This window comes from Strix uralensis, chromosome 3 (genome assembly GCF_047716275.1).
Source record: "Strix uralensis isolate ZFMK-TIS-50842 chromosome 3, bStrUra1, whole genome shotgun sequence".
Taxonomy (NCBI): Eukaryota; Metazoa; Chordata; class Aves; order Strigiformes; family Strigidae; genus Strix; species Strix uralensis.
The window spans coordinates 59,726,398-59,751,738 of NC_133974.1; the positions used below are offsets into that span (position 1 = coordinate 59,726,398).

General features: G+C 40.1%; 1 protein-coding gene across 4 annotated transcripts in view; it reads left to right on the plus strand.

Annotated features, from left to right (window-relative positions):
• RNF217 (ring finger protein 217) overlaps positions 1 to 25,341 on the plus strand; it is a 71,145-nt gene that overhangs the window by 21,456 nt on the left and 24,348 nt on the right. For all 4 annotated transcript variants that reach the window (XM_074862422.1, XM_074862423.1, XM_074862425.1 and 1 more), the window contains exons 2-3: positions 13,101 to 13,334; positions 21,073 to 21,237. In XM_074862422.1, coding sequence (XP_074718523.1) covers positions 13,101 to 13,334; positions 21,073 to 21,237 — 399 coding nt within the window. The remainder of the gene's footprint in view (positions 1 to 13,100; positions 13,335 to 21,072; positions 21,238 to 25,341) is intronic.

The following is a 25,341-nucleotide window of genomic DNA, read 5'->3' on the forward strand; positions in this document are numbered from 1 at the left end:
TTTGGGATTTTTTTGGGGGGGTGGTGAGGGTGGGGTTAGACAAGTCTGAAGTAATTTTGTTTGTAAATAGATAGGCAGTATCTACAGAAATGATAAATAGTTGCTTTCCTCCAATTGTAAGCAGTTTTTTCCTACCATGACCATTTTTAAGTTGGAGTCTCTGGAGGTGATATCTTTACTCTTGGAACAGAACAATTGAAATGTATTTAGTAAAAATTCCTTGCAGTGTATGTTGAGTTAATGAGGTGTCCTGTTCGTAGTATATCTTTTATATCTTTTATAATCATTATTTTATTCTTACAGTCAGCTGCTTCAGTGTTTTGTAGCATGCATGACAGTTCTTGATAGAGTTTTCCTCCCTGCTGCTTGGTCCAGCATTGCTGAGGATACCTATTAACTTAATTGTCTCGTTACAAGTAATGCATTTCTTCATCTTTTGAGATTTTTAAGATTTTTTTTTCTACTTTGTGACTATTCCCTTTGCTTTAGTTTCACAGGTAAGACTCTTGTATCCTTCAAGAAAGAGCAGAAATAGTGCTAACAGAGGAGTGGAAACTGTGAAAACCATCTGAAGGGCTGCAGGGCGGGTGTAAGGGCAGATGCTGGGTTCAGACCTGAAGCTCAGTGAAGGATTTTCTTGAGTGCACTGAGCATTTTGAGTATTTGTACAGAATGGGAAAATATGCATTAGTATTCATAAATCTAATAATCACCTAGCTATGCAAAAATACAAGCTGCTTTCTGAAGAACAATAGTTTTTGGATGTGTGAGGAAAACACTGATGCATAGACTGGGTGCAGCCCTCCAACCCTGGTACTGTAGTTGCCTCAGTTTTTACTGAGGGAAGCTGCTGAGCGTATTTCAGGCTTGTAGCTTCCTAAAGGTAAACAAAGTTAACACGAGAAAGAACCTGGTACATGATCTGAAGGTGTAGAGTGACATGACAGGTAAGATGACTGGTGGCCAGCTACCTTTGCAAGAGTCTCTCTCCTTGGCCGTGTGTTTCCCACTTTTCTATTGGGTTGCGAACCAGTGATCATATGTCACAGAATTAATTCAGCTGCCTGATCAATTGGAAAACTAATTTAAAACTACTGCAGACTCTGGTGTTAGCCACCTGAAGCTTTTCTCCCTGCAGCCTCATGATTGCTTTCTAAAGCAGAGAGGGAGAAGGAAAAGCTATATTGACTTCTTCCATAATGTTTTAGCCATTAGGCAGGGTGCAGTCTGAGATAATGGCACTCTTGGCTAACTGTGACCTGATGGAATGGCTGAAGGAGTCTGAGACCTGGAGAGGGATACCTGGACCAACTGATACGTGAGAGATCTAGCTGGACCTGCATCCCAAATCTTTCAGGCCCATGTAGGTGTTTGATCACATAACTGGAGATCTTGGGCTAAACTCCCAGTCATACAGGGTAAGCCTGTGTAGGTAGAAGGTCTCTTTTGTTTTTTTATTCCAGGCCAGTCTCTCTAACTAGTCAAAAAGGGTGATTGCAGGGAACTGCATTCAGTGATTACAACAATTAGTGCCACCTTTCTTGTAGTATTCAGGACTGGCTGGGACTGTTGTTATCCTCAAAGGAACAAAAGTGATTAAAAACATGATGAGGTAGGGAAGGGAAGCCTTATATTTATATTTATTACCTTGTGGTTTTTTTCTCCTACATGCAAGTATTTCCACAGCCTTATCTGATGACAATATTATTTTTGCAAGAATCAAATCAAATCAAATCTATTCCTCACTGTTAACTGTGAAATTTTAGTCAGGAGTCTAACCTGGGGCATTTTGACTTATTCTACCTCTATTCTTCACTTGCGCCTCACGGCAAAAGCAGGCTCTCGGAGCACAACACTACATGCAACAGATTTGTCAGATCCGTATCAATGTTTTGAACTAGTACGGGGTTTGTAGTAAAGGTCATATTATGTTGCTACACTTTTTTTAAAACATAGATTTACATATATAAACTGTATATGAATAGTAGTGTTTTGGGTTTTTTTAAAGAGAATTTAGAACAAATAGGAAGTCGTAATTTCTTCTCTTGTGGCAAATCTGATGTGAAAATGAGTATTTTAACCACCTAATCAGCTGATAGAACTGCCTTCAGGAATTTAAATGAGCTTGCTTAATGATTTCTTTGCTTTATGGAAAAGTGGTAAGTGCAATATAAAAAGTGGTTAGTGCAGTATATTGTTCTGAACACAGTTATTGTTTGTTTTTCCTGGTGTAAAACATCTGTGTTGTCTGCTTCCCCCCTTGTTTTGCTGTTTCTAATGGTTTTGTGGTGATGTAGAGATTGTAGCTGCTTGTGACAAAGTCTGCAGCAATCAATACACAAATACTTTCCATTAATCGAATTGAAGGCTGTCTTCCAGCTTCAGTTGGGACTCAATTCTGGCAGACTCTCAGGGAGACTGACCTGTTATGTTAACAACCCCCAAATTACAGCCAGAGTTTGATCAGCAGAAGAATTACCTATGATAGTTTGGCTGTTAAATATGCTGTTTAGAAATCACTACATGCTAGAGGAGTGCAGCTCTCTACTGGATTAGATCAGTTGTGGGGAAAAAATGTTCTTTCAACTTTCCCAAGAGGCTTTTTCTTCTGTGTCACAGTTTTCTGCTGAGGTATCTTAGGTAACAGTGTAACTCTTTCATGGGTAATTTTCTCCTAACTGGAGTGACACTTTTGCTTTGCTTTCACTTCTGCTTCTTCAAGTATGGATCAGAACCACTGCTTAAGCTTTTGCCTCAGACTGCTCCCTGGAGTGGGCTGTGCTGTTTGCACTTCTTGATCTTGTTTGTTTGCTCCCTGTTGTGGCTGTACCCATCATTGCATTAAATGTGTATTAAAATGTGGTTTAAACTTACAGTGCATTATGAGACATAACTTCATAAAGTCACGTGAAATGGGAGCTTTAGCACAGTATATGGGGTTTGTCCAAATGATGGTATGTGGGGAGACGCCTGGAAGTCGTTCTGCGTTAGCCTTTCCCAGGAAGTATTTATTCCTGAAAATGGGTCAGCATGCACACCCCTCCTCTTATGGCTTAAGCTATGTAAAAGTTACCAATTTGTTTCACTTTGTGGTAGCTTTAATTAGCATAGCTCTTCACCAAAAGCAGCTTTGTTTATTGTGGATAGGTACTGGTAGAATGAGATAGGTCTGATTTCAGGAAGGCAGGGCAAAATAACTATAATTCAAATATTAGCTATTTTTAGCAACTTGATTGTATAAACAAATTTAAGTTATGTTCTTTGTAAAGGAAACCAAGTGATGGCATTATAACCTTATATATTCCACCTTGAATGTTAGAAATGAGGTGTGTTACTATCATTCCTGACAATTGTCAGCCAGTTAAAAAGTACTTTTCAGGCTTTCTTCTGCTTTTGCTTGCACCTGTACAGTTCTGCTGTTTCTATATTAAATTTATCAAGTAAAGAGGGCACAATTTGGTTTCATGTCTAATAGTTAAGAATGAAAATGTTGATTATTCATACATGCACAAGAAAACTCGCATACAATCTCAGACCTAGCAAAGACATGGAAACTAAATAGTTGTAGGTAGCTTTCTTAAGGAAAGCAGGACAGATTAAGAGTGGATATAAAATGCCCATCCTTTTTTCTGCAGGCCAGGGAATGTAGATGATCAGGGTGGTCAAGAGAATAGTTGAGAGATTCATGTTAAAAGTTCTTGCTATTTTTAAGTCATCACCCACATCCATGGCAACTCTCTGTTAGGTTTTGTAGCCATCTTCTGGGATGGAGTAGCGAGGCAGGTGGGAGTATACTTCTCCTACCTCCTTCCCTTGATTGAGAGATTTTCTTTATTATATGCTAAACACCACTTTCAGCTGAGAAAATATTAAGCACCATAAATGTTTCTGTAGGTACAACAGTAAAACATAACAACAGCTGTTGCTGGTGAAATCGAAGATTCAGTTAATTATTGCTGATGATAATAACTGGGCTTATCTGTATTAGAGGCTCAGTGATACAGATTGCTGAATAGGTTGTGCAAATATATGGTGGTTTGGGCCCTATTTTATTTGAAAGGTGAACGCTGATTGGCAAATGCAAACTCGGGACATTTTTCTAGTTTTTGTCTCGTTAGGACACTGCTTACTAAACGGTAGAAGAATGAGCTGTTGATCTCTTTTCCAACATAAACAGTTGTAGAATAAATTGTCGCTGTTGTTGATGGATTTTGCTTGGCTCCACCTGAAGACTGAAGTGATGTTTCTAATAAAGACTAAGACTGCATATTTTCATTCTTCTATAACAGCTTCTTTTAAGAAAAGCATGGGAAAGGATTTGGTTGTGATATTAATTATTGTTTATAGTAGTTATTCCATTGGAATAGATCTGAATCTGGGTTAATTCAGTCTGAACTCAGTGAAGGTCGGAGTTTGACTGAAGAGGACTTCTGTTGTAAGCAAGACAAGGAAACAGCTGTGTACCTTTTTAAGCATTGCTCCTATAAGAGAGCAGCATATACATAAAAATTATCTGCTCAAGTAGCTGAGCACACTTTGGTTTAATCTTCTTAACTGGAAAAGGAGAATAGGATTTGGGGTTTTCTTGGGTTTTTTATTTCTAATTTATTGTTTTGTGAGGTAAGTATTTAAATGAATTATAGCAAACACATCATGACTTTCCTGCTTTTGGGAGGTCTGACATGCTGAAAGGGAGGGGTACTGCCCCATGGGAGGAAGAGGGCTTGTGTCCTGTCCCGTTCAACCTGTTCACTCCTTGCCTTCCCAGGATGTCAGCTTGGACTCTCATGGTCTGTACCTTACCAGAGCACCTGGGTGGGCAGAATAGACCTGGTTTAGGCTTGGCTGGTAATAAATTCAAGTACAGATGACTGTTTCTGAAAGTCTTATGTTGGCTGTAGGAGAACAGGCTGTTCTCTTCTGAATTTAAGGCTGTTGATTAAAGAGTTAACTGATAGATTTTTTATCTTATTTTACAAGAATCAGCTGTTGCAGTTGGCTTGTTTTGGTTCTGTGTTATTTGGCAGTGGTGTTTTTATTCCAGTGTTGGAAGCCCAGCAAATCATTACATTAAGAAGGTTTTGCTTCTTCGCTACTTGTATTTCCTAATGCTACTCAGCCCCTGCGAGCAGGGTTCACTCCTGAGATGGCCAGGTTATTGGAGCGTATCATGGTATGCAGTTGGTCTCCTGGCCCTTGCTTCCTTTCTGTAATCCCTTCCATACCTGCTTGGTTTTAGTGGGATCTTTTGGTCCCATTCCTAGGCAGAAGCAACTGCCTCTGTTTTCCACCTCAGGAAAGGCAGGTGTCTGGCTCGGTCTGCCGACTTCAAAGAAGTTCTTTCAGGAGCATCTTTGGGTCTTTTACTAAAAGTGAATGTGCCTTCTAAGGAATAGAAAAATTACCATACCCATACTTGGCTAGCATTGGTAATATGCACACCTGGACAAAATAAGAAAGCTCTTGTGCATTTCCTTGTTCCCTTTAATGAATGCTGAGAGACCTGTGGGTTTGGGTCAGATTGCTCCAAGGTTTGCAGTTTCTGCCACTCTTCCTCCTGAATTACCTTCTTCAGCTGGGATTTCCCCCTCCCTCTGCTTCTACACATACCCCAGGAGGAGAGATGAAAGATAGCTTTATCTTGCACACTCCAGGGCTCCCAGAGGTTGTGAAAACTTTCTGTGAGCTGATCTCTCACTAACTCTGGTGTGCCTATTTTGTCAGTGTCCCAGCACAGCGGGCAGCTGTCTGGGTGTGCCTGCTCTGGTTTTGTCCAGCCACAGGACTAACCATTGCCTCTGCTGTGGATTTCAGCTCACCATGGATGCCAAAAAAAACAGAGCAGAAAGTACATAACCTCCATACATGCTGATGACATGCGCTAGGTTTGAGTAGTAGCAGGCAGAGGCATGACTTAATGCAGTGTAGTTTTTCTAAATGCATTACTGAGGTAAAATTGTTTCATTTTTTAATTCATTTAGTGCTAGGGAAAGTAACAGGAGATGAAAGCGCAGAGAGGGGGAGCTCATGCAAGTTGATAATTACTTGTTTACATCTTGTGAGGGAGAATTTCAGTATTAATTTGCTTTTCTACAAGTAATTTTCTATAAATCCTATCCCCATGGGAACAGGACAAATAAAAGAATGTTCCTGTTGATATTGAATCCATGTGAGCAGGTAACACCCGGTCCTGTGGAAGGAAGGGAAAAGGAGTTAGATCTTCACGTCAGCATGTCATCAAATGAAAAAGCAAATTAAGAGGCCTTCAAGAAAAAGGTTTTGGTTGAGTTTAGGTGTATTCTGAGGAATATCTTGCTAGCTTATCCTCATGAAGTTTTTTTTAGGAGAATCCTATATTTGACTGTGGAGGGAAAAAGCAGAATTTGAACAGGAAGCAGACACTGTGGTTTGGGGTTTTGCTTCAGGCTGTGGAGGCCAGTTTTGCCAGTTAAGGTTTTGGTTGGTTTCTGGGGCTAAAGGTGCTCTGGTTGGTGTTCTGCGCAGGTGGTGGTGCTGGCATCCTGCAGCACCCCAGGAATGTGAGTTTGTGTAAGTGCGTTCCCAGAAGCAGTCCTTGGACTGTTATGGATGAAGCTGGAATCCCTGACTGTGTGGTGGTTTGACCTTGGTTAAATGCCAAGTACCCACCAAGTCGCTCTATCACTTCCCCCCCCTTCCCCTTTTTTTTTCTCAACAGGGCAAAGAGGGGAAAGAAAATAGGAAAAAAAACCAACCCTTGTGGGTAAAACAAAAGCAGTTTTAATATAAGCAAAGCGAAGCAAAGGTCCTCACGCGGAAGCAAAAAAAGAAAACAGATTTATTCTCTGCTTCCCATGAACAGGCAATGTCGGGCCTTCTCAGGAAGCAGGGCTCCAATACGCGTAGTGGTTGCCTCGGAGGACCAAGGGTGACCCCACCCCCTTCCTCCTTTCTCCCAGCTTTATACTGAGCAGACGTCGTATGGTATGGAATATCCCTTTGGTCAGTTCGGGTCAGCTGTCCTGTTGTGTCCCCTCCCAAGATCTTGCCCACCCCATCCCACTGTGGGGGGGGGGGAATGTCAGAAAGAGCCTTGGTGCTGTGTAAGCACTACTCAGCAGTAGCCACACCACCAGTGTGCTATCAACACCCTGCCAGCTCCCAACATAAAACACAGCACCATGAGGACTGCTACAGGGGAAAACCAATTCTGGCTCAGCCAGACCCAGTACAGGCTGAGGTTGTGAAAGCTAGATGAGAATTTAAATTGATGCCGCATTTAAATATGCATTGTAAAGCATTCAAAAGAGAGATGCTTTTGGAACAGAAAGGTCAAACCATTGATGGTGGTGATTGGATTCAGTTATGTACACCTTCCCAGCTTCTTGCTTTTGAGTGCCTTTCTCCTGAAGGATGAGGTACTAACATGTTCTTCAAAGGTCCTGAGACTTTGCTTCTTTTTGTGTCTTTTTTTAGTGTTGACAGTGTGATAGTTAATGTGAATCTCTAACAGTGTGACTAGAAGAGGTGGTGTCTGCTCATGCTTACAATGTTTGGGCCCAAGTGACTTTCTCTTTCTGAATGTCACATGGAGCAGGAACCAACATGTCATTGTCATGGGTCATCCAGATGTGTGGTACCAATGTGAAAGGAGAACAAAGCATTTGTCCTCAGAGGACATGTGAAGGAGGACATCCTGATGGACCCTTTCAGGGTTGATCTATGTGAGCTTGTGACATAATAGAAATCTCATTTTTTTTTTAGTGGAAGTCTCTGGTTGTACTTTTATTAAGAATAAATAGCCATTTAAAATACAATTTAAAATGGACATCTGTCACAAATGTATACAGAAATTATTTGAGGTTTTTTGTCTTTGAATATCTGTCAGATATTGCTGGGAGAAGTTAGGTTTTTTGGGCTACTTCTAGCACCTGAGCTGGGGAAAAGTGGGAATTTTTTTTTTTTTTTTCTCCTAGACATCTTAAAGGTGCTGTTGACATTTGCCACGTTTGAGTTGCCTCAGTTGTCTTCCTCATTCTCCACTGACTATGAAGAAAGACTGGTCACTCTAGTTGTTTTGGTGCTTACTCAGATATTTCCTGACATAGCAGAAAATATGAATTAAAACTCAAAATACAACAATTATTAGTTCAATACCAGTGTGAAGGAGTTCCTCACCAATTTGAACTTTTTCTAGATCCTTTTGAGATCAGCAATATATGCCCTGCTAAAGCTAGTGAAGCCCTTGACTCCTGAGGGAGGGGAGTGATGGATCTCAACTAGAGTGAGGTTACAGGTGGTAGTTGGCAGAGAAGACAGTAGGGGGACTTAATGAGAAAGGAATTCAGAAAGTGATTTATTGCAAGTCTTCTGTATTGAGAAATGAATAAAAGGGGAAATAAAAATAAAACCCCATGGAGTATGGTTTGTGAAGTAATAAATGGCAGACAAGAACTTGTATGATGATGTCCAGTGGGGAAATAAAAATGAAACATACTCCATGGGGTATGGTTTGTGAAGTAATAAATGGCAGACCAGAACTTGTGTGATGATGTCCAGTGGAGGAGGTGGCACACAAGAAACCAATCTGTTTTGGTGGTGATACAACTTAGGTAGCCCCTAATCTAATTACTTGTACTTCCAGCTGTTCATTCTTACTTTGTCTTGCAGCACTGATTTTTACCATTTAGCAATGAGGAGGGAGGACAGATGGACTGAAAAAGAGAATCCGTTTCATAGAATTTTGGTGGGGTTTTTTTTGTAAAAGGAGTTTAATGGAGAATGCCAGCATATCACTGACACAAATCAGAGGTGGGGGATTCAGACTGCTGAAGTTAGTACTCAGACCACAGAAATGGTCATGGAACCACAAGCTTAAAGGCAGGTGCAGAATGCTTAGTAAAGGTTTGCACTGTCTTTGGTTTTCACTTGTTGAGTCATGTCTACTTGGATTTCATTTGATTAGCACCTATCACTGTAGAGTCCCGAACCATGATTAATCCTTCAAGTATTTTCCACGATTTTTTTTTTAAAGAAAACAAATTCAAAATGACACTCTCCACTTACCAAACCTACAAGAAAAGTAATTCTTCACTGATTTGCAACTTACCAGCAAAAATGCAAGAGCAGTGTTTCCGGTGAACAGTGAGCAATGGGATTTTGCTTATAAATAAAGGGAACTTGCCATTTGTTTTCTCCCCTGTAGAATATGAAGGTCCTGTAGACCAGAGTGTCCCTTCACTTGCATCTGTGCTTTCCAGAATGTTATTTTTTATGCATAACATCTTTGGTAGTTTACAGGGGAGAATTTGTCACACTGGTAGAAATTGAATTTCTTTACAGAGGTGCAGAGCAGAGATGGCACTGTTCACTTTTCTTTCAGGTGAGAAGTAAGAACAGTTTACTGGTTTATTTAGCATATGCATCTCTGAACTAAGAGTAAAGTTTTAGTTAGAAAATGCTCGTTTGTCTATTTTAAAGTAAAATGGCCCCTCCTTTAAGGAATATAGCTGCCCAAGTACAGCCTGCACAGGGTTAGATTACATCCAGCTTGGGCCAGGCTAAACGACAGGTATAAATCAATGCTTCTCTGGTGTAGTTTGAACTTTGCTTTATGTGTGGCTAACAAAGATTTCCTTTTAAAAGAAAGTTCAGGGTGCAGAAATAATTTTCTTATTTAAAGTACTATGTCATCTGTTTCTGTTTTCTGTTGCTGGTATCACTGCATTTTGGGGCAGTAAGTGGACCACTGTAGAGTCTGATTCTGCCCTGCCCGCCCCCGCCCCCCCCCCCCCCCCCCCAACCCCCAGTGTTTTCAAATAAAATGTCAAGAATCTGGAGGGTATGGGGGTGATGGGGAGGTACGTATTTCTCTTCTGATAGTTTAAATGTTACCTTTCTGTAGAGTGAAGGTCTTGAGAGCCTGCTTTCTCCTTATGAATTGTAGGCAGAGTTAGCCCCTCCTGAAGATGCTTTAGAGAAGTGAAGCACAGCTGGGCATAAGAACTGCATGCTGCCTGACATTTAACACTGTACTACAGCTCAGCTGCTTTTGGACATATCTGAGTCGTTCATCATGCTGTGAAAATACACCATGTTGTTGTGTATACCAGGAGTTCTGAAGTTCTTACCACACTATGGTGTTTTGAAATTCAAAGGCTTCTTAAAACTCAGAGGTTTGACATTGTGATAAATTGATATTGAAGGATGGGCTCTTCAAAATTAAAAAAAATCAAGGAAAAGAATAAAACTAGGTATTTCTACCTATGTTATAAGGAATGTTTTTGTTTTTTCTTTCCCATTCTGTAGCACCTTCTGGGTCTGCAGCAGCAGGTAGCCTAACAGGCTACCTCTAAAGCTGTACTTAATTGCTGATGCTAGTGCACAAACAAAGATGGACTGTTTTGGTAAGACAAGGCTCCATTGAAGATCCTGCTAATAAGCGAACCAGCTCTGTTCACTTCAGTCCCATTCAAAACACAGGAAAAGGATCAATCTTCGCCAAACTTGAAAGGCTTGAAACTATTACAGAGGATAAAAATGATTTACTTCAAGTGGGCGTAAACCATATTTTCAAAATAAGCTCTGAAACCACACTTGACTTTTACCACATATATTAATCATATTCTGTGTGGGCATGAAATATAGACAGTGTTCAGCTTTGTATTCCTTCGTTTTATAAATGCAGGTTTGTTCTAACTAGCATTTAATATAAGCAGTGCTTCTTAAGCACTAGTTTAGATGCCAGATACAGTGTGCCTTCTCACTGTGAAGTGTTTACCCCGTTGTAGCTTAGTTTACTCTTAGCAAAAGGGCTTGCCTCTCAGTATTTCCCTAATGCTTAAAACCCCTGACATTCCTGCTTAATTTGATTATTTAGTTTTAAATTGTTGTATTTACACTTCTTTAAACAGAAGCTTGTACTAATCCTTGCAGTAGTGCAAGGATTTATATTTCTGTAGCAAATTGTTTTCCTAGTTTAGCGTGTTTGAGTGCTCTAGTGCTGGATTAATCATCATCTCCTTTTTAAGCACACCTCCATGATGTACTGGGTGATTCTTCTGAGAAGAGTCACTCTAGTGATGTCCTATGCTCAAATTCAATTTTCACATGCTGCTACCAGTGACTTAGTGTCCTACAGGTATAAAATGCGGACATTTCCCAGCATGTAGTTTGTGGGGTTTTGTTTTTTTTAATACCTTTGAGTACATAATCCTCCTGTACTTACGCAGGTCCATGTAAAAGCCAGACTTTGAGCCTAGCCTTATTTGCATGTGGTAGAGCTCTGCTGATCTTTTGGAGCTGGAAATGAAATTCAGGGAAGCTCCCTCCTAAGAGTGGGTGTATTGCTGGAGGAGCTGCCTCTCCTCTGTACTGCAGGCAGATCTGCCTCCATCCTGACCTGCCTGCACCCTGAGCTGAGGCTTCTTAGAGCACCACGGCAGCAACTGCTCACCGCAGTGTTTGCTGGTCTGGGACAGGCTGCCACCATCCTCACCCTGCTTTTCTCTCTCTAATGTGTATCTAACCCCTTTGCTCTGCTTAGGTTTAGCTACATTGCCAAGAGAACAAAGGTAGTGTGCAATAGGGATTTTTTTGAAGTCAGTATGAACCTTAGGTTTTATACCATTTTGTTATGACTCTTCTGATCCTCTGGCTCCTGCCTAAATTAATTATCATTCAGTTAGAGCTCATATGTTTTCATTGCTGAGGCAGAAATGGCAGGGTAGTGTTGTGTTGGTTTTAGGGGTTTTTCTCCTCCTTTCTTAGCTTAAATACTGCATTAGTGAAGTCTCTGACGTGTCTTCTGGTACCACTATGCAGAAGCGAGATCGTCATCCAAATCTCAGGTGTTTCTATTGTATTTAGTGTATTGTTTGGCAGATTCCCATAATGGAGCATGCTAAAGAATATGCAGTCTAGGGAAATCAAATTTGCCAACCTTGAAACAGTAATTCCTAGAAAGAAGTGCTGGTTGCACCATTGAACCGCTTTTTCTTTGCACGGAGATATTCAGTAAGGAAGGAATTGGACTGGTGGTAAGCTCCACTTGTACAGTCAACACTCATTCATGCAAGATTATTTGAGGCAGACACAAACATGCTCAAGCTGGGTCCTTGCAGACTCTCAAGATCCAGCAGGGTTTATTAACTCAGGCTCAGTGCCAAGCAAATGCAACTCTGCTGCTCCCAGACCAAGTAGGATCTGCTGTTTTGGCATGGAGGCTGAGCTGTTAAAGCCTGCCAAGCGTGAAGGGTACAGAACTGGGTCCAGTGCTGTTCTCGGATCCAGGAGCTCTGGAAACAGGTTGCGGATATCTGACCATATGGATCAGCTTGGGACCATCAGGACTCATTAGATCAACAACAGTTTCAGCCCTGTTAACCTTGAGCTTGCTTCTATACCTGTTTTTGTTTTGGGTTGGGTTTTTTTTATTTTTTAAGGATTTTGGGGTTTTTTTTAGGGATTGTTTTTAAACTCTAACTCTGAGTGCTGGGAAAATTTATTATCTTGATCAGCCCCAGGCTCAGCTCACACTTTCTGCACATGCAGTGTGGCATGTAAGGAGCTACTTGGAAGCAGACTGCAGAGACACTGAGCTTGCTAAGCAGGAACCAACTCAAGGCTAGCACTGAGTCAGAGCTGCTAGACTCTGATGATCCTAAATTGACTTTAATTTCTCTGTGTTGTGGTTCCCAGCACGTTTTGCAGTGAAACAGCACACAGATGTTTCCATTGCCTGCTTTCTCGCAGCCTGTGTGAGCAGTGATAGTGGAGGCTGACCATTACAACCAAAGCATGGAGTGCTGGATGGATGCTGCTAGTTAGGAATTGTGTTTTGCTTTCATGGAGTACATAGCCATGGTACATACTCTGAGACTGTATGTTTAATAGCTGCAGTTGTCATAAGGGTAATTAGCTTTTCTGATTGGATTTGAAAATACTCTGAAAAAAACGCAGTGTGCTTGGACTAAGTCAAAATAATTTTAAGATTATGTGCTTGATAGTTTGTGGACTGTTACAGTACTTGAAAGTAAATTTCCTCAAGAAAAATCACAAATGCTTGCTTAACTTTTCCAAGCAAAAGGTCATACGGCTTTTCTGGGTTTTTTCATATGCAGGTGCAGCTGGGACAAGCGGATATAAAATGCCCAATCACAGAGTGCAGCGAACACCTGGATGAAACAACTGTCCTCTATAACCTGCCCCATGATGACATCATCAAGTATAAATATTTCCTGGAACTCAGCCGCATTGACTCCAGCACCAAGCCGTGCCCTCAGTGCAAGCACTTTACAACCTTCCGGAGAAGAGGCCACATTCCTACCCCTGCCAAATTGGAGAACAAATACAAAGTGAGCATGCTTGCCAGGACTGTGGGTTAGATGGCACTGCAAAAATAGGACAGCATTTGGTGGGCATTAAATGAGGTTTCTTGTATCACTGGGGCTGTGTACAAGCTTAGGAATATGAATCTGTAGTACAACATTGATTTAACTACTTAATTGATTTCTAACAGTTCAAATAGTTGAACTTTAGCCCTTACTTCTTTGGTGGGTGGTGTAATTTTGTCCTGACACACCTTTTAATTTAAAGAGTGTTTTCTCTTTGACGTGCAAACAATATGGTCACAATCAGAAGAGACTGGGGAAGGGGAGTTATCACTATAAGTGATAATTTTAGACACACAACTCTAGCAAAGATAAGTTTTCCCTAAAACTCTGGGCAAATGAATACTGGGCAATTTTATAGTGTTTGGCTGTTGGCTTGCTCCTTCCTTAGAGCTGTTGTCTGTCCTGATTCTTGGTTTTGGTTTCTTCAGTCCCCTGCTAGAGGTTATACATTACTGTAGTCTCATCACTCACAATATAGAAAACTTGGCAAATAGGAAGAAAAAAGTTTTACAGCATTTCTTTTAGTAGATTTGCTTATACTGTAATTTCAGTTGAAGGTAAAAAGCAAGAGATTACAGTTAGAAGAAGCTTTGGGCTGCTGAAGGTCCATCTCAGTTCCAGAAGACCATGGTTCTGTCTTCAGCATCATGCTCTGTGTTAGTTTTCCATCCGGTTATTAGATTTGTTGTGGTTAATTTCATGATTGAGCTGGCCTTTCCTGGACAAACGAGTTCTCCTTAGTACAAGTTTAGATGACTGTTTAGATAGCGCTAATTACACAGCATAAGATTCAGCCCAGTACAGAGATTAGAAGATAGAAGGTTGTGTATCCAGTGGAGTTGAAACCTTGGTAAAGCTAACTCTGAGTTATGAGCTGCTTATGTATATCTGTGCAGTGCATTAATTATATGCCACACTGTCTGTTGGACTTAACTTTTTCAGATTTTTGACATCTTACACAGAGGTGGAGAAATTCAAAACTGCAGGTAAAATTCCTTCTGCCCACAACCATTCTCCTTTACCCATCTGCTTAGCATTCCCTCAGGTGTAGACAGGATGTAGAGTCCAGGGTAGATCAGAGTTTTTAATGCTTCTGGAGTAGCCTCTCAAGGTGCCAGAAGCTGTTAGTGTCCCACTGGTGTGAGTCACAGGTGGTGCAGCTGTTGTATCATAAACATGCCAACTCTGAGAATGTTCCTCAAGATGCAAAATGGGTCATTCTGCCCACCAGTGCTCTTTTATGCGTTAAAATGTTCCCACCACTTCCCTACAAATCATAATCAGAAAGGATGGGAGGCTGTGTGATGCATGAAATAATACATCACTGCAGGACCAGGGAACTGCTTCTGGCTTGCAGTATGTTGTAGCTCTGATCTGCACAGCTTAAGTCTCCTCCTGGGAACAGACTCTGGCAAAATGTGTTCTTTGAGCTGTGCCCAGCTGTTGCCTGGAAGAATGTCTAGTTGATGCTGCTCAGAAATATAATTAGGAAAGTGCTAGCAAACAGTATGTGTGATCATAGTCCAGGGCTTCAGCCTACTCCCTGAACCTGTGTTGTTTTCTGACATAGGTACAGCTTTAACTTATTTTAAGCTTAGCACAAGGAATAGTTTTGTTGCAGAGATAAGGTTTAAAAAGAAGACTACATATGAGATTGTGTATATGTGAGTAGTTACATACACACGTAGCTGTGGGCCCTTATTATCTCTGTTTTCTTAGATTCTCTTGTGATTGCTTGTATGTATCTTGTCCGTGCCTTCAATTACAGGCTCTTTGGAGATAAAGACTCATTTTCTTCTGCATATAGCATAGGAGACATGACTGGAGACTAGGAAACTCACATATTCACATGCAACCAATATAAACAGCAGTTGCACCAGATGAATTCTGCACCAGCACTGGAAGTGCTGCCTTCAGAAGAACTGAGTCATGTGTGGGGAACGTCGGTACGCAAGCCTACTAGTAGGATCACTGCACGCAAGGGCTCAGTGCCAGTACCCTCACTCTCCTATGCACTACAACAGGAAAACACTTTAAAATCCAAGAGTGCATTTGAACAGATACTTTAAAAATGTTATTGATGACATTCCTAAGATTTGATAAACTATTTAAAAGTATAAATAACATCTAAATTTAAAGAGGTAGCAAAATTATTAGATTAATTTTCTTTGCTATAGCTGTTTTGTGTCAGCTAAACTGATGAAAGCCCAGCAGTTCAGTTTGCTGATGCTGGTTTTCGTTTTTGAGGTCAGTCTTGGTGGGCTAAGCCTAGAAAGTTAGCTGGTGCATGTATGTTGAGAGAGAAGGAGAGGGAGGAAAGGGAAAATTGCTATCTAAACCTTTCTTCTCCCATTAGTGCCACTTAGGACAGCACAGTACAGCAGTGTGACTATTTAGTTTCTCATATCAAATATTTGTATCACAAATGGATCCAACTTTTAACTGAGGAAATACCTCTGCCACCTGTCTTATGACCTAAATTGGGAGTGCAGAACTTGGTTGTAGACAAGATCCTAATAAACCTTTGGTGAAAGCTAGTATACCAAAGTGCAAAGGAAATGGGCAAAAATTGAAAAATTGGCAGTTTAGTTCCTATGCATGGAACAGATACAGGTTTCACAAAAGTGAGTAGGCTGGCTAGTTTTGTGAGGGGTTTTGGGGGTGATTTGGGGGGATTTTTTTCTCCTAAGCCATGGATTTCACCTGATGCTTAATGTTAGTTCTTTGACCTGCCACCTGCCATGAAGAAGCAATTCTTGGTTCTTGGACTCTATTTCTGCCTTGTCAACCTGTGAGGTTCGTAATGAAGTTTGCTTGTTTGCTTCTGTCAAGAGATAAACATCACATAAAAGAAGGGCTTTGAGTGCTTGGCTTTGGAAATGTAAATGTTTTTTCAGTGCGGTTGTTATATAAACTATCTTGTTTGAACTACTCAAGAGTTTCTGAAACTTGTTGCTTTAGAACTAGTAGGAATCTGTACCTGCAAAGATGCTGTGATAAAGTGGGTCTGCGTAGTTCATATCAATCAGTTCTCCCCTTTTTGGATCAGATTTTAACCTTTAGTAGCTACCTTCATGGCTATACATCACTTCAATCTGCCTTGAGCCTGAACTGCTGTGAACGTGGTGATTTTGCTCTGCTCTCCCTGTTTGCTCTCAGCTGTTCATTCCTGCTAACTTGCTTTTGCTCATGTTGATGTTTTGGTGTCACACTGGGAGCTGGATCAAAGATCAGCTCCAGTGGGATACAAGATTTGTTTGTTTTGTTGTTCTTATTTTCAGCTGGTACAAGAGACAGGACTGGTTGGTGACAAGGAGGCGGCAGCTGTTTTGGCAGGAGCCCCTATTTATTTTGGAATAAAGTAACTGTGTAGCTGTAACTAAAGATTGTAGTTCATGTAATCAGTTAGTTGCATGATTAATTTGGCCATCCTATTATATAGCTAGCATTCCACTAAGCAGCAGAAAATCCCACTAAGATTTTTGCAGCTTCAGGCTCTCAGAATATTTTTAACGTGCAGTCAGTTTTGCTATAATCGTGTCACATCAAGCAGTGTTTCGTGTTGAAGTTACCTACCAGTTTTGAAAGGTCTTTTCCTGGGAGGTGAGAAAAATCATAGTTAGACTAGTCCGCAGTAAAGAGACTAGCTAAGAAAATGGAAAATGTTAGCTTCAAAGGTCAGTGTTTCAGAAAGCTGAGAACCCAAAGGGCTAGTATGAGAAGTTGTGTAATCTTTTCTATTTCAAGGGACACTGACCTCCAGATGGCACAGAAGATTGTGTATATATCCATCCTCTCAATTCTGATTGACTGAAATGGAAGTTGTAAAATAAATGGAAAAACTTTTGTGTGACAAAAAACGTATTTGAAAAAACACTGGATTGATGTTTTGCGTGTTTTTGGGGTATAGTTTCTCTGCTTTGCTGGGCTACAATGTATTTTACTGATTTAAATTATAAGTAGATAGCATTTCTGTGTCCTTGTGATGATTTCATACACTAATACTGGAGCATAAAGCAAATCATACTTGACTTTTTTCTTTCAGAAAAGCAGAGAAAGAATGGAATAAGAATCTGAAAGACTGCTATAATTGGCCAGTTGCGTCCCTATTTCTTAAGCACACTGGTGTCACGCTGAATCCAAGTTTGAATAGGTTTAGGGTTTTGTTTTGCGGCCACTGGTTCCAAGAAAAATAAGGTTCATAAGTACTTAAAAGAGCATGCTTTTCTTTGCTTAATGTATATTCATACAGTATTGAACAACAAAGAAGTCAAGTGGCGTATTCAAAATGTGAAAACTATTTACCAGTTCAGTTTTGAGGAAGGTGCTGTGAGGGGTGACAGGTGGAAGAGGAAACTAGGAACTCCAAACCTGGTAATGAAGTAGACAGTTCCCTCTAGTTTACTTCAGTTAGTCAGGCCTATTCATGGTAACAGATGTTATTCTGAGTTCATGCGGTTAGAGCCTCATCCTGTATTTCAGTACTTTCTAAGTATAATGTATTTGGAAACATCTGATGTCAGTGTGCATGTATAAAATTAAATATATATCCTGGTGGCTGCTATATTTCTTCCAATTATATGCATGCTATAATGGAAAGATAGAGCCTGCAATGAATTTGTCAGATTTTCACCAGAAAACCAAACCCAAAACCAAACACACAAAACCTATGTTTTAAATTATGTTGGCATTTTGTTTAAGAAGTGTTAACTTGTAGCTTCGCAGATCGTTGGTTTGGGTTTGTATTTTTTAATATTCATGTTGTATCTCAGATGTCTGGATACTGCAACTTATAAAAGCTTTCAGGTTGCAGAACACTAAATTGTGGCTACAAGCTCCATCTTTGGCTGAGGCATAACAAATACTGAGCAGTACAGTGTGATGCTTGCAGTAGGTCACTGTGACGTGTTAATGAAAAACATAAATTCAAAGCTTGGGGTGGGGGAAAAAGGGGAAAAAAAAACCCCAGATATTGGGCAGGATAGTTACTAGTAATCTATCTTTTGTATATTGGTTTCTAAAGTATTGTGGAAACATGGATCAGTGCTCTGTGCTAGTTTGGTTAGTAGCAATGAATACACTATTCTTTAGGTTATTCAGAGTGGGAATTTTCCTCTTTCCTGTTAAACTGTTTTATTAGGAGATTTCATTTGGGAAGCAGAGATGCAGGATAGTGTATTCCCTTTGGTTTAGCGTCTGGGCTAGCAGACAAACAAATCAGAAAGGGCACCGGTTTTATTTTGTATTGCTTTTGTTTTATACTTTATCTTGGCCTTAGACATTACTGTGTTTTCGTGTAAAAAGTAAGAATGTTTGTAATCCACACGTTGCAGCTTTATTGTGTTGTTCCCCTACAAACAAGTTAATTTGTTGTTCTTTCCTGTTTTTGTGTTGCCTACCTGTGTCTGCAGTAACTCACTTCACTGACAGGAAGCGTGTGATACGCGCAGTTTTCTTCTGTGTGAGGTATCTTATTGTGTGCCTTAGCAGAAAATGTCACTTTGGAGCTATAGAAAACAGTAAGCTATACTTACACCGGCTACATGATATCAGAATTTCATCCATTTTAATATTACATTCCTTTTGAATCTGCTTGATATGAAGGAAATGTATGTATTCTAACACTTAAATGCACATACTATTGTTTTTATAAGGATAATGACTAGTAGATGGTAACTGCCTAAAATGTTAATGTGTTATAATAGGAAAATCTGTCAATTTAATGTGTTGTAGTAAGAAAATCTGTCAATTTCTTGATGCTGCTTCTCTTCTTTGCACTTTAGCCTTATGCCCAGGCAAAGGATCCTGGAGGGGGAAATGCTGTCTTATGGGTAGTGAGAAAATTATTAATTCTCTTGACCATTAACTCCCATTTTTACACTTGCTGATCTGTAGATGTGTATTGGCATAAAGAGGTAAGCTGAAGTGATGCATTGAGCAGCGCATCATATAGTCCACTGTTAAAAGTAAAATACTTGGTTAAACAGTGCCGCACAGAGGTACATCACTTTATACAAATGAAGCTATGACTTGCACACTGCTGCAGTGTAAAAAAAAAAAATAAAAATTAAAATTTCTCTCTACCGATGAAGTTAAAGACAACCACTGAAAAATAGGTCAGCCACAGTCATAAAAATGCTCAGCTTGAGCCATTGTGTCAATTAAGTTTTTAATGTGAAACATTAAAGGCAAAAAGCTAAATGCTGTCTCTGTGTATAGAACTTGGGGAATAGCATTAGGGGTAGTAGACGGCTTCATTTCTCAGTCATGCATCAGAGATCAGATCAGCTTTGTATTAGTATGCTGGTAGTGATGGATGTAGAAATTGCACATATAAATAATTACGGCTGCCCCCCAGCAAAATACTTAAGACTGATCAGAGTGCCTACTTTGGACTCTTAATTGGAGTCAAGGCAGCACACCACCAGTCAGCATGTCTGAGCAGAAGGCACAGCAGCTGGTGGGAGTGAGAACTTCGGAAATACATTTTGGGGTCTTCATGTGTGACTACACACTAGGATGTAGTTTCCTGAGCAGCACCCTCACACCATGCATGGCCAGCACAGACACATCCATGATTCGGTGTTGAACCAGCTCTAGACACAGATACAACTAAAAAGCCTTTTTCTGTCTGGTTGAATTCCTCAGTCCTGTCCATCAGCTGGTACCAAGCAAGGGCAGTGCCAGGCATGGGCTGCCTGGAGCTAGTGGACAGGGCTCAGCAGTCACTTGAGAGATGTGCCTTCCCGTCTTTCAGGCTGAGATGTTTTGCTGCCAAACACAGCAGAAGTGGAGACATGCCTGTGTCTAATGTGGCTTCTAGTTCTTGCTTTCCTTAGTCACAATCCAGGTAGGAAGCCTGTCTTTCATCAGATAAGCACCAGCAACTTGCCTCTATTTATTACTTGTACAAACACAGCAGCTGCTATAGCTTTTTTTCAAAATAGCCATGCTCTGAAGGAAGACATGATGACGATGGTCATCATGATGTTTGACACAATGATTTAAAACCCAGAGAGTGGGAAGAATAGATCCTTTCTCAACTTAAGGAGTTTGGTTTGTGGTTTTTGCCGTTAGCTGTGGTCTGTTTGGCACTGCCTCGTCTTGCCCTTACACAATCAAGAGCAAAAGGAGGTGCCTGACTTCCAGGTGATAGTTGTGGCCCTTAGTTGAGACCCTTGCTCTTGGCCCCTTTTCCCTGGACCTTTTCTAATATAAGCTTTATAACCCATTCTGGACTCTGTAGAGCCCCTTCAGAAGACCAGGTAGTCCCTGGTAATAGCCTTGGCAGGGAAGTTTATAACTAGAAGACTGAGATCCACAGCACTGAAAACTGGCTGCTAATTTTTAGGTGTTTTCACACGTGTATTGGAGGCAACTGAATAAGCTTCCTGGATTTTGCCTTTTGGCATTTGAGCCACACAGTGAATTTGGGAAGAAGTTTCTATGGTTAAACCAAGCTACGTGTGATTTGTTTGACTGGGGCCTTTCCTGGCTTTAGCAAATAGTTCTGTATTTTCTCTCTTTGAAAAAGAACAAGTTAGTTTCTACAACTTGTGTTTTTAAAACAGACCCTTCAAAAGATGTTAGACCTTTGTTGGGCAGCTACTCTCCTAATTTAAGAGCAGTTGTTTTAAAACAGGCTTTCCAGTTGAGTCAGTGCCCAGCTTGCAAACGTGGTGTTTTCTCATTTGTACAGATCCAGTGTCCATCTTGCCAATTTGTCTGGTGTTTCAAGTGCCACTCTCCCTGGCATGAAGGCGTTAACTGCAAAGAATACAAGAAGGGAGACAAGCTGTTGCGTCACTGGGCCAATGAAATCGAACACGGGCAGAGGAATGCCCAGAAGTGTCCAAAATGCAAGGTGAGCTGCTCTCCCTTGGCTTGCAGGTAGTGGCTTCAAACCATTTAAATATGTATTAAAGCAAGTATTTGTAGCTTCTGTTCAGCATTGGAAAAGGGATTCACGCTTGTGCAGATTCTTGTCAATGACCCATTGAGAAAAACTGGTCAGATGTTCTACTTGCTGGTTCCCTCATCGATTCTGCAGAATCTCTGCATGTAAAAGAAACATTATGGAAATCATAAGAGGGGGCTTTGATATATGCTTATAATGAATATGTGTTACAGAATAAATTATTCCTAAAATAAATCTTTAAAGAAATTTAAAGCTTTAGAGAAATATGAAGCCCTTTGTCAGGTTTTCCAAAGAGCTTGGGTGAATGCAATTTCTGAGTAAGGCAGAAAGTACTCTGTCAACAAGTTAACTAAGGGAGACTTTAAGATTTGGCAAAACCAGGAGTATTTTTAGAATTTGTCAGTTCTTTACAAGTCTTTCTTTTGCATTAATTTAATTTTCAACACTGAAGTGCAGGCACATACTCTAAAAATGTTATTAATCTCATTCAGGATAGGAAATATTTCCCACTACTCAAATGAGATGCAGCAGCCCTGCACACCCCTGCTCTGGCTGACCTTAATGAAGGTGGCCATTATTTTTGTTCACTGTGTTTTTCACAGCACTTATCTTCAGCTACTGACAGAGTAATAAGTCAAAATCTTGAGAGCACCATGGTGGTGGGAAACTCCTTTTTTTTGAAAGGGAGTGCCTAATATGAACCTGTCTATTGCTCTAATCTACTTCATGGAGAGGATGAAGTAGGGAAACTGGAACATTTGATAGGAAATAAATATTGAATGGGAATGTTTCCTTCTGAATTTCCAAACTATACTTTTGTCACACTTTGAGCCTTACGCTGTGCAAATAACAGAATGTTTATTATTTTACTAAGTATCTTATTTTGGTCTTGGAAAAAAATGCCTGTGATGCCATAGCTTGAAATTGAAAGATTTCAAAACACTAAGAAAAATTCAGAAAGCTCTAAAGTCAGCAGTTGGTTGTTTACCCTTCCTCCTGCATGCACATGACATTTTAACAGAGTTTTAACAGCTTGCTGTTTAGTAAGAATTGATAGGTTTGAGCCAGTTCTAAAAACGTTCACTTTCTGGGAAATCTTTACAGTAAAATCCTTTTACAAACTTCATTCCTTTTGGAGTGGGAAGTATGTGTTTTGTTTTTAATCCTTTGACTTGTGTCCAGATTCAGATTTTATGACAATGTGAATGATGTAACTCTTGAAATAAGTTGTCCAAAAAAAGAAGAAAATGCTCCAAGCAAAAAAGTACAAATGTGGAAAAGCAGGGGGAAGAGAGCTGCTAGCTGGAAAGAGAAAGGAACTAAAACTGCTAATCTTAACATGTTTGTTCTTCATTTTTAAAAATTTATTTAAAATGCCAAATGTACAGCTGTTTTCACCGTCTTCAAAATAAAAGGTTGGACACTTGAAACTTATGCAGGTTAAGTCACTAAAGTTGAAGCCTGAAGTTGCATGAGTTTGGCTATTAATTTCATAAATACTTGAGGTTTCTTTTCTTAATCAAAAGAAAATAAAACTGCATGGTGGGAGGCAGTATGGAAAGTTATGAAACTAGCACAGAAAAAGAACCTTTGTTAACAAATCCTTTCTGGTAATGTGGTACAAGTGAATATTGAAGAGAGGGTTCAACCTTTTCATAAACTGTATTGCTAGCCCCACTCCTGACATTTTTTTTTTTTTCTTCAGAGGTGAAAAAAATTCTTCCTGCCTACAGCCTTCAAAATGTTTATCTCAACACAGTTTGTTTTAAAACCAAATCTATAACTAGCAAGTAATCAAAAGAACCACTTAGCCAGCGGTCCCTGATACTGTTCTTTTTCTTTTTTCTTAATCAGTTTTTGAGTAGTTGTAAAAAATACATGTTGTGGAGAATTCTTCACCAAAGCATTAATAAATGTCTGGGCACACAGAGATAAACATTACATCAGTTAACAATTTGGATCAGGGGGATTGGAGCTGATACTTTCTCTGCCTCTCTCTCCAGCCATCCCCCCCAAAACCTCTATATAAAATGACATTGACTCAGATGACTACCATATATCCAAATAAAATAGAGAAAAGGGTGACAGAGGTAACAGATTTGGTAACACACTATTTGATTTATCCTTGTTCTTGATCCGCGTAGTCAATGTTTCAGGTGACAACATATTTTGATAAGTGCATATATTCTGCTTAAAGAACCTCTTTCATGTTTTGGTTAAAGATTTGTAGCAGCCAAAATTGACAAGCAGCTTGAGGAAAAGGCAAGATTAAATTGTAAATGTCAAGATATTAATATTCAGTCTTTATGCTAAAACTGAAGCTAATGGAAATTAAAGGTGGAAACTTCAGTAGAGGTAGAATTTACTGAAATAACTTCTAAAATTACTGGTAACTTGCAAAGTGTGATACTCATTGCAGTGTAAACTGTGACCATATCTTCCAGATATCTTCTGGAGTTAATTATATATACACACTGACACATATACCCACAGACTCTTTCTTTAAGTAGCTGTACCATGGAGAAGTAGAATGCACAATTATTATCTTGTCTGGGCGTGAAGGTGAGAAAATAGGAACACTCTTATGGTGTGTGTAAATATAGCCAGATCCTTAGGCAGGTATTCACAAGTTTTTTCACTAGTGTTGGTAAGTGCTTTGAAAGAACATAATCCCTTAATGTGAATACTAGCAGGTACTGTTAAATAAGCTTAAACTTGATTACTTTTTCTTGTTGGTGGACACAGCTTTAGTGCAGCTAATGGGAGTAGCATATATTTACTTGGTTTCTCTAAGATATGCTTACATAAGCAAATAAAAATGTTACACGCAGTCAAAATACATAATTGTAGATTCATGTTGTGACTATGTCAGTATGGAAATACATACTACAAAATGCTACTTTTTAAAAACTACCTTAAATTAATTTTTACATCTTTATTGTTTCTAATAGAGCCTATTTCAAATTTATTACACGCTACTGTGAGAAGCTCAGTGTAGACCATTCTTCTCAAGAAGACTTGTTCAGAAAGCGCTGGTCTTGTTCTAGAGGGACTGACTAATGAGTTCAGATCTGCTACATACTAGATGACTTTTCATAAAATCAATAACCTTACTTGTCTTTCCCCACTACTGTTTAGGGTTTTATGTTTTACAGTTTCTTGTGACATGTTTGCAGCGAAATGCCTTTTTTCCACAAGTGTTTGTACAGTACAGCAAACCAAGGAAGTACTTCATGTTGGTGTTATCTTACCACAGATTTCAAAAGCACCACTGTCTGAAAAACACCAAACAGTGGCTCTAGCTTAGAAAGCTTTGAACAGCAGAAATTTAAGTAAACAAGGATGTCAATGCAAATCAAGTAGTATGTACTTATCTGTGGATGCACTGTTCTGATTAATACGAGTGTTATCAAATAACTTGGGGCATAGTTTTTGAAGGTGTTGTGCAAATTATTTCTCATACTCTGGATGGAGGAGAGCCCTATCTTGTAGAAGAAGGGATAAAGCTGTGCACCAGCTTTTCTTCCAGAAAGAGTGGAGGAGAAATGGCCACTCATTCTCAGATATCTTAGAAGCGATTTCCCTGGAAGATTTCTGTGAGAGGGCATGTAACGTGCAGAGGAGGTAAAGTGAGGGTCTGAAATAGCCCCTGTGCTACTTCAGATGTTCCTTAAGACTCTGAGCTTTGCCGTTGGTGTGTAATTTTCACCCCTCTTTGTTGTGGGAGCCATTCTTGGGTTTCTGAATGACTATACCCTCACCTTACAGGGAAAGGTTTGTCTTTGGGTTTGAGCAGGCTCTGGATGCAGGATGAAACCAGTAACACTAACTGAATGCTTGGAGGCAGAAGTGGGACTTGCAGTCATTGTGCTCTCATCTTGCCTTCTCCACCCACACCATGCTGTGGGGCAGCCTGCAGTTACAAGTCACCCAGCCCCACATGGCCACAGCTAACTATAGCAAGGTGCATTCCTGGCCCTGTGCATTCCCCCGGCTGCCTGCTGCATGCCGCGGCATTGCCAGCAGAGCAGGAACACTCATGTGATATCT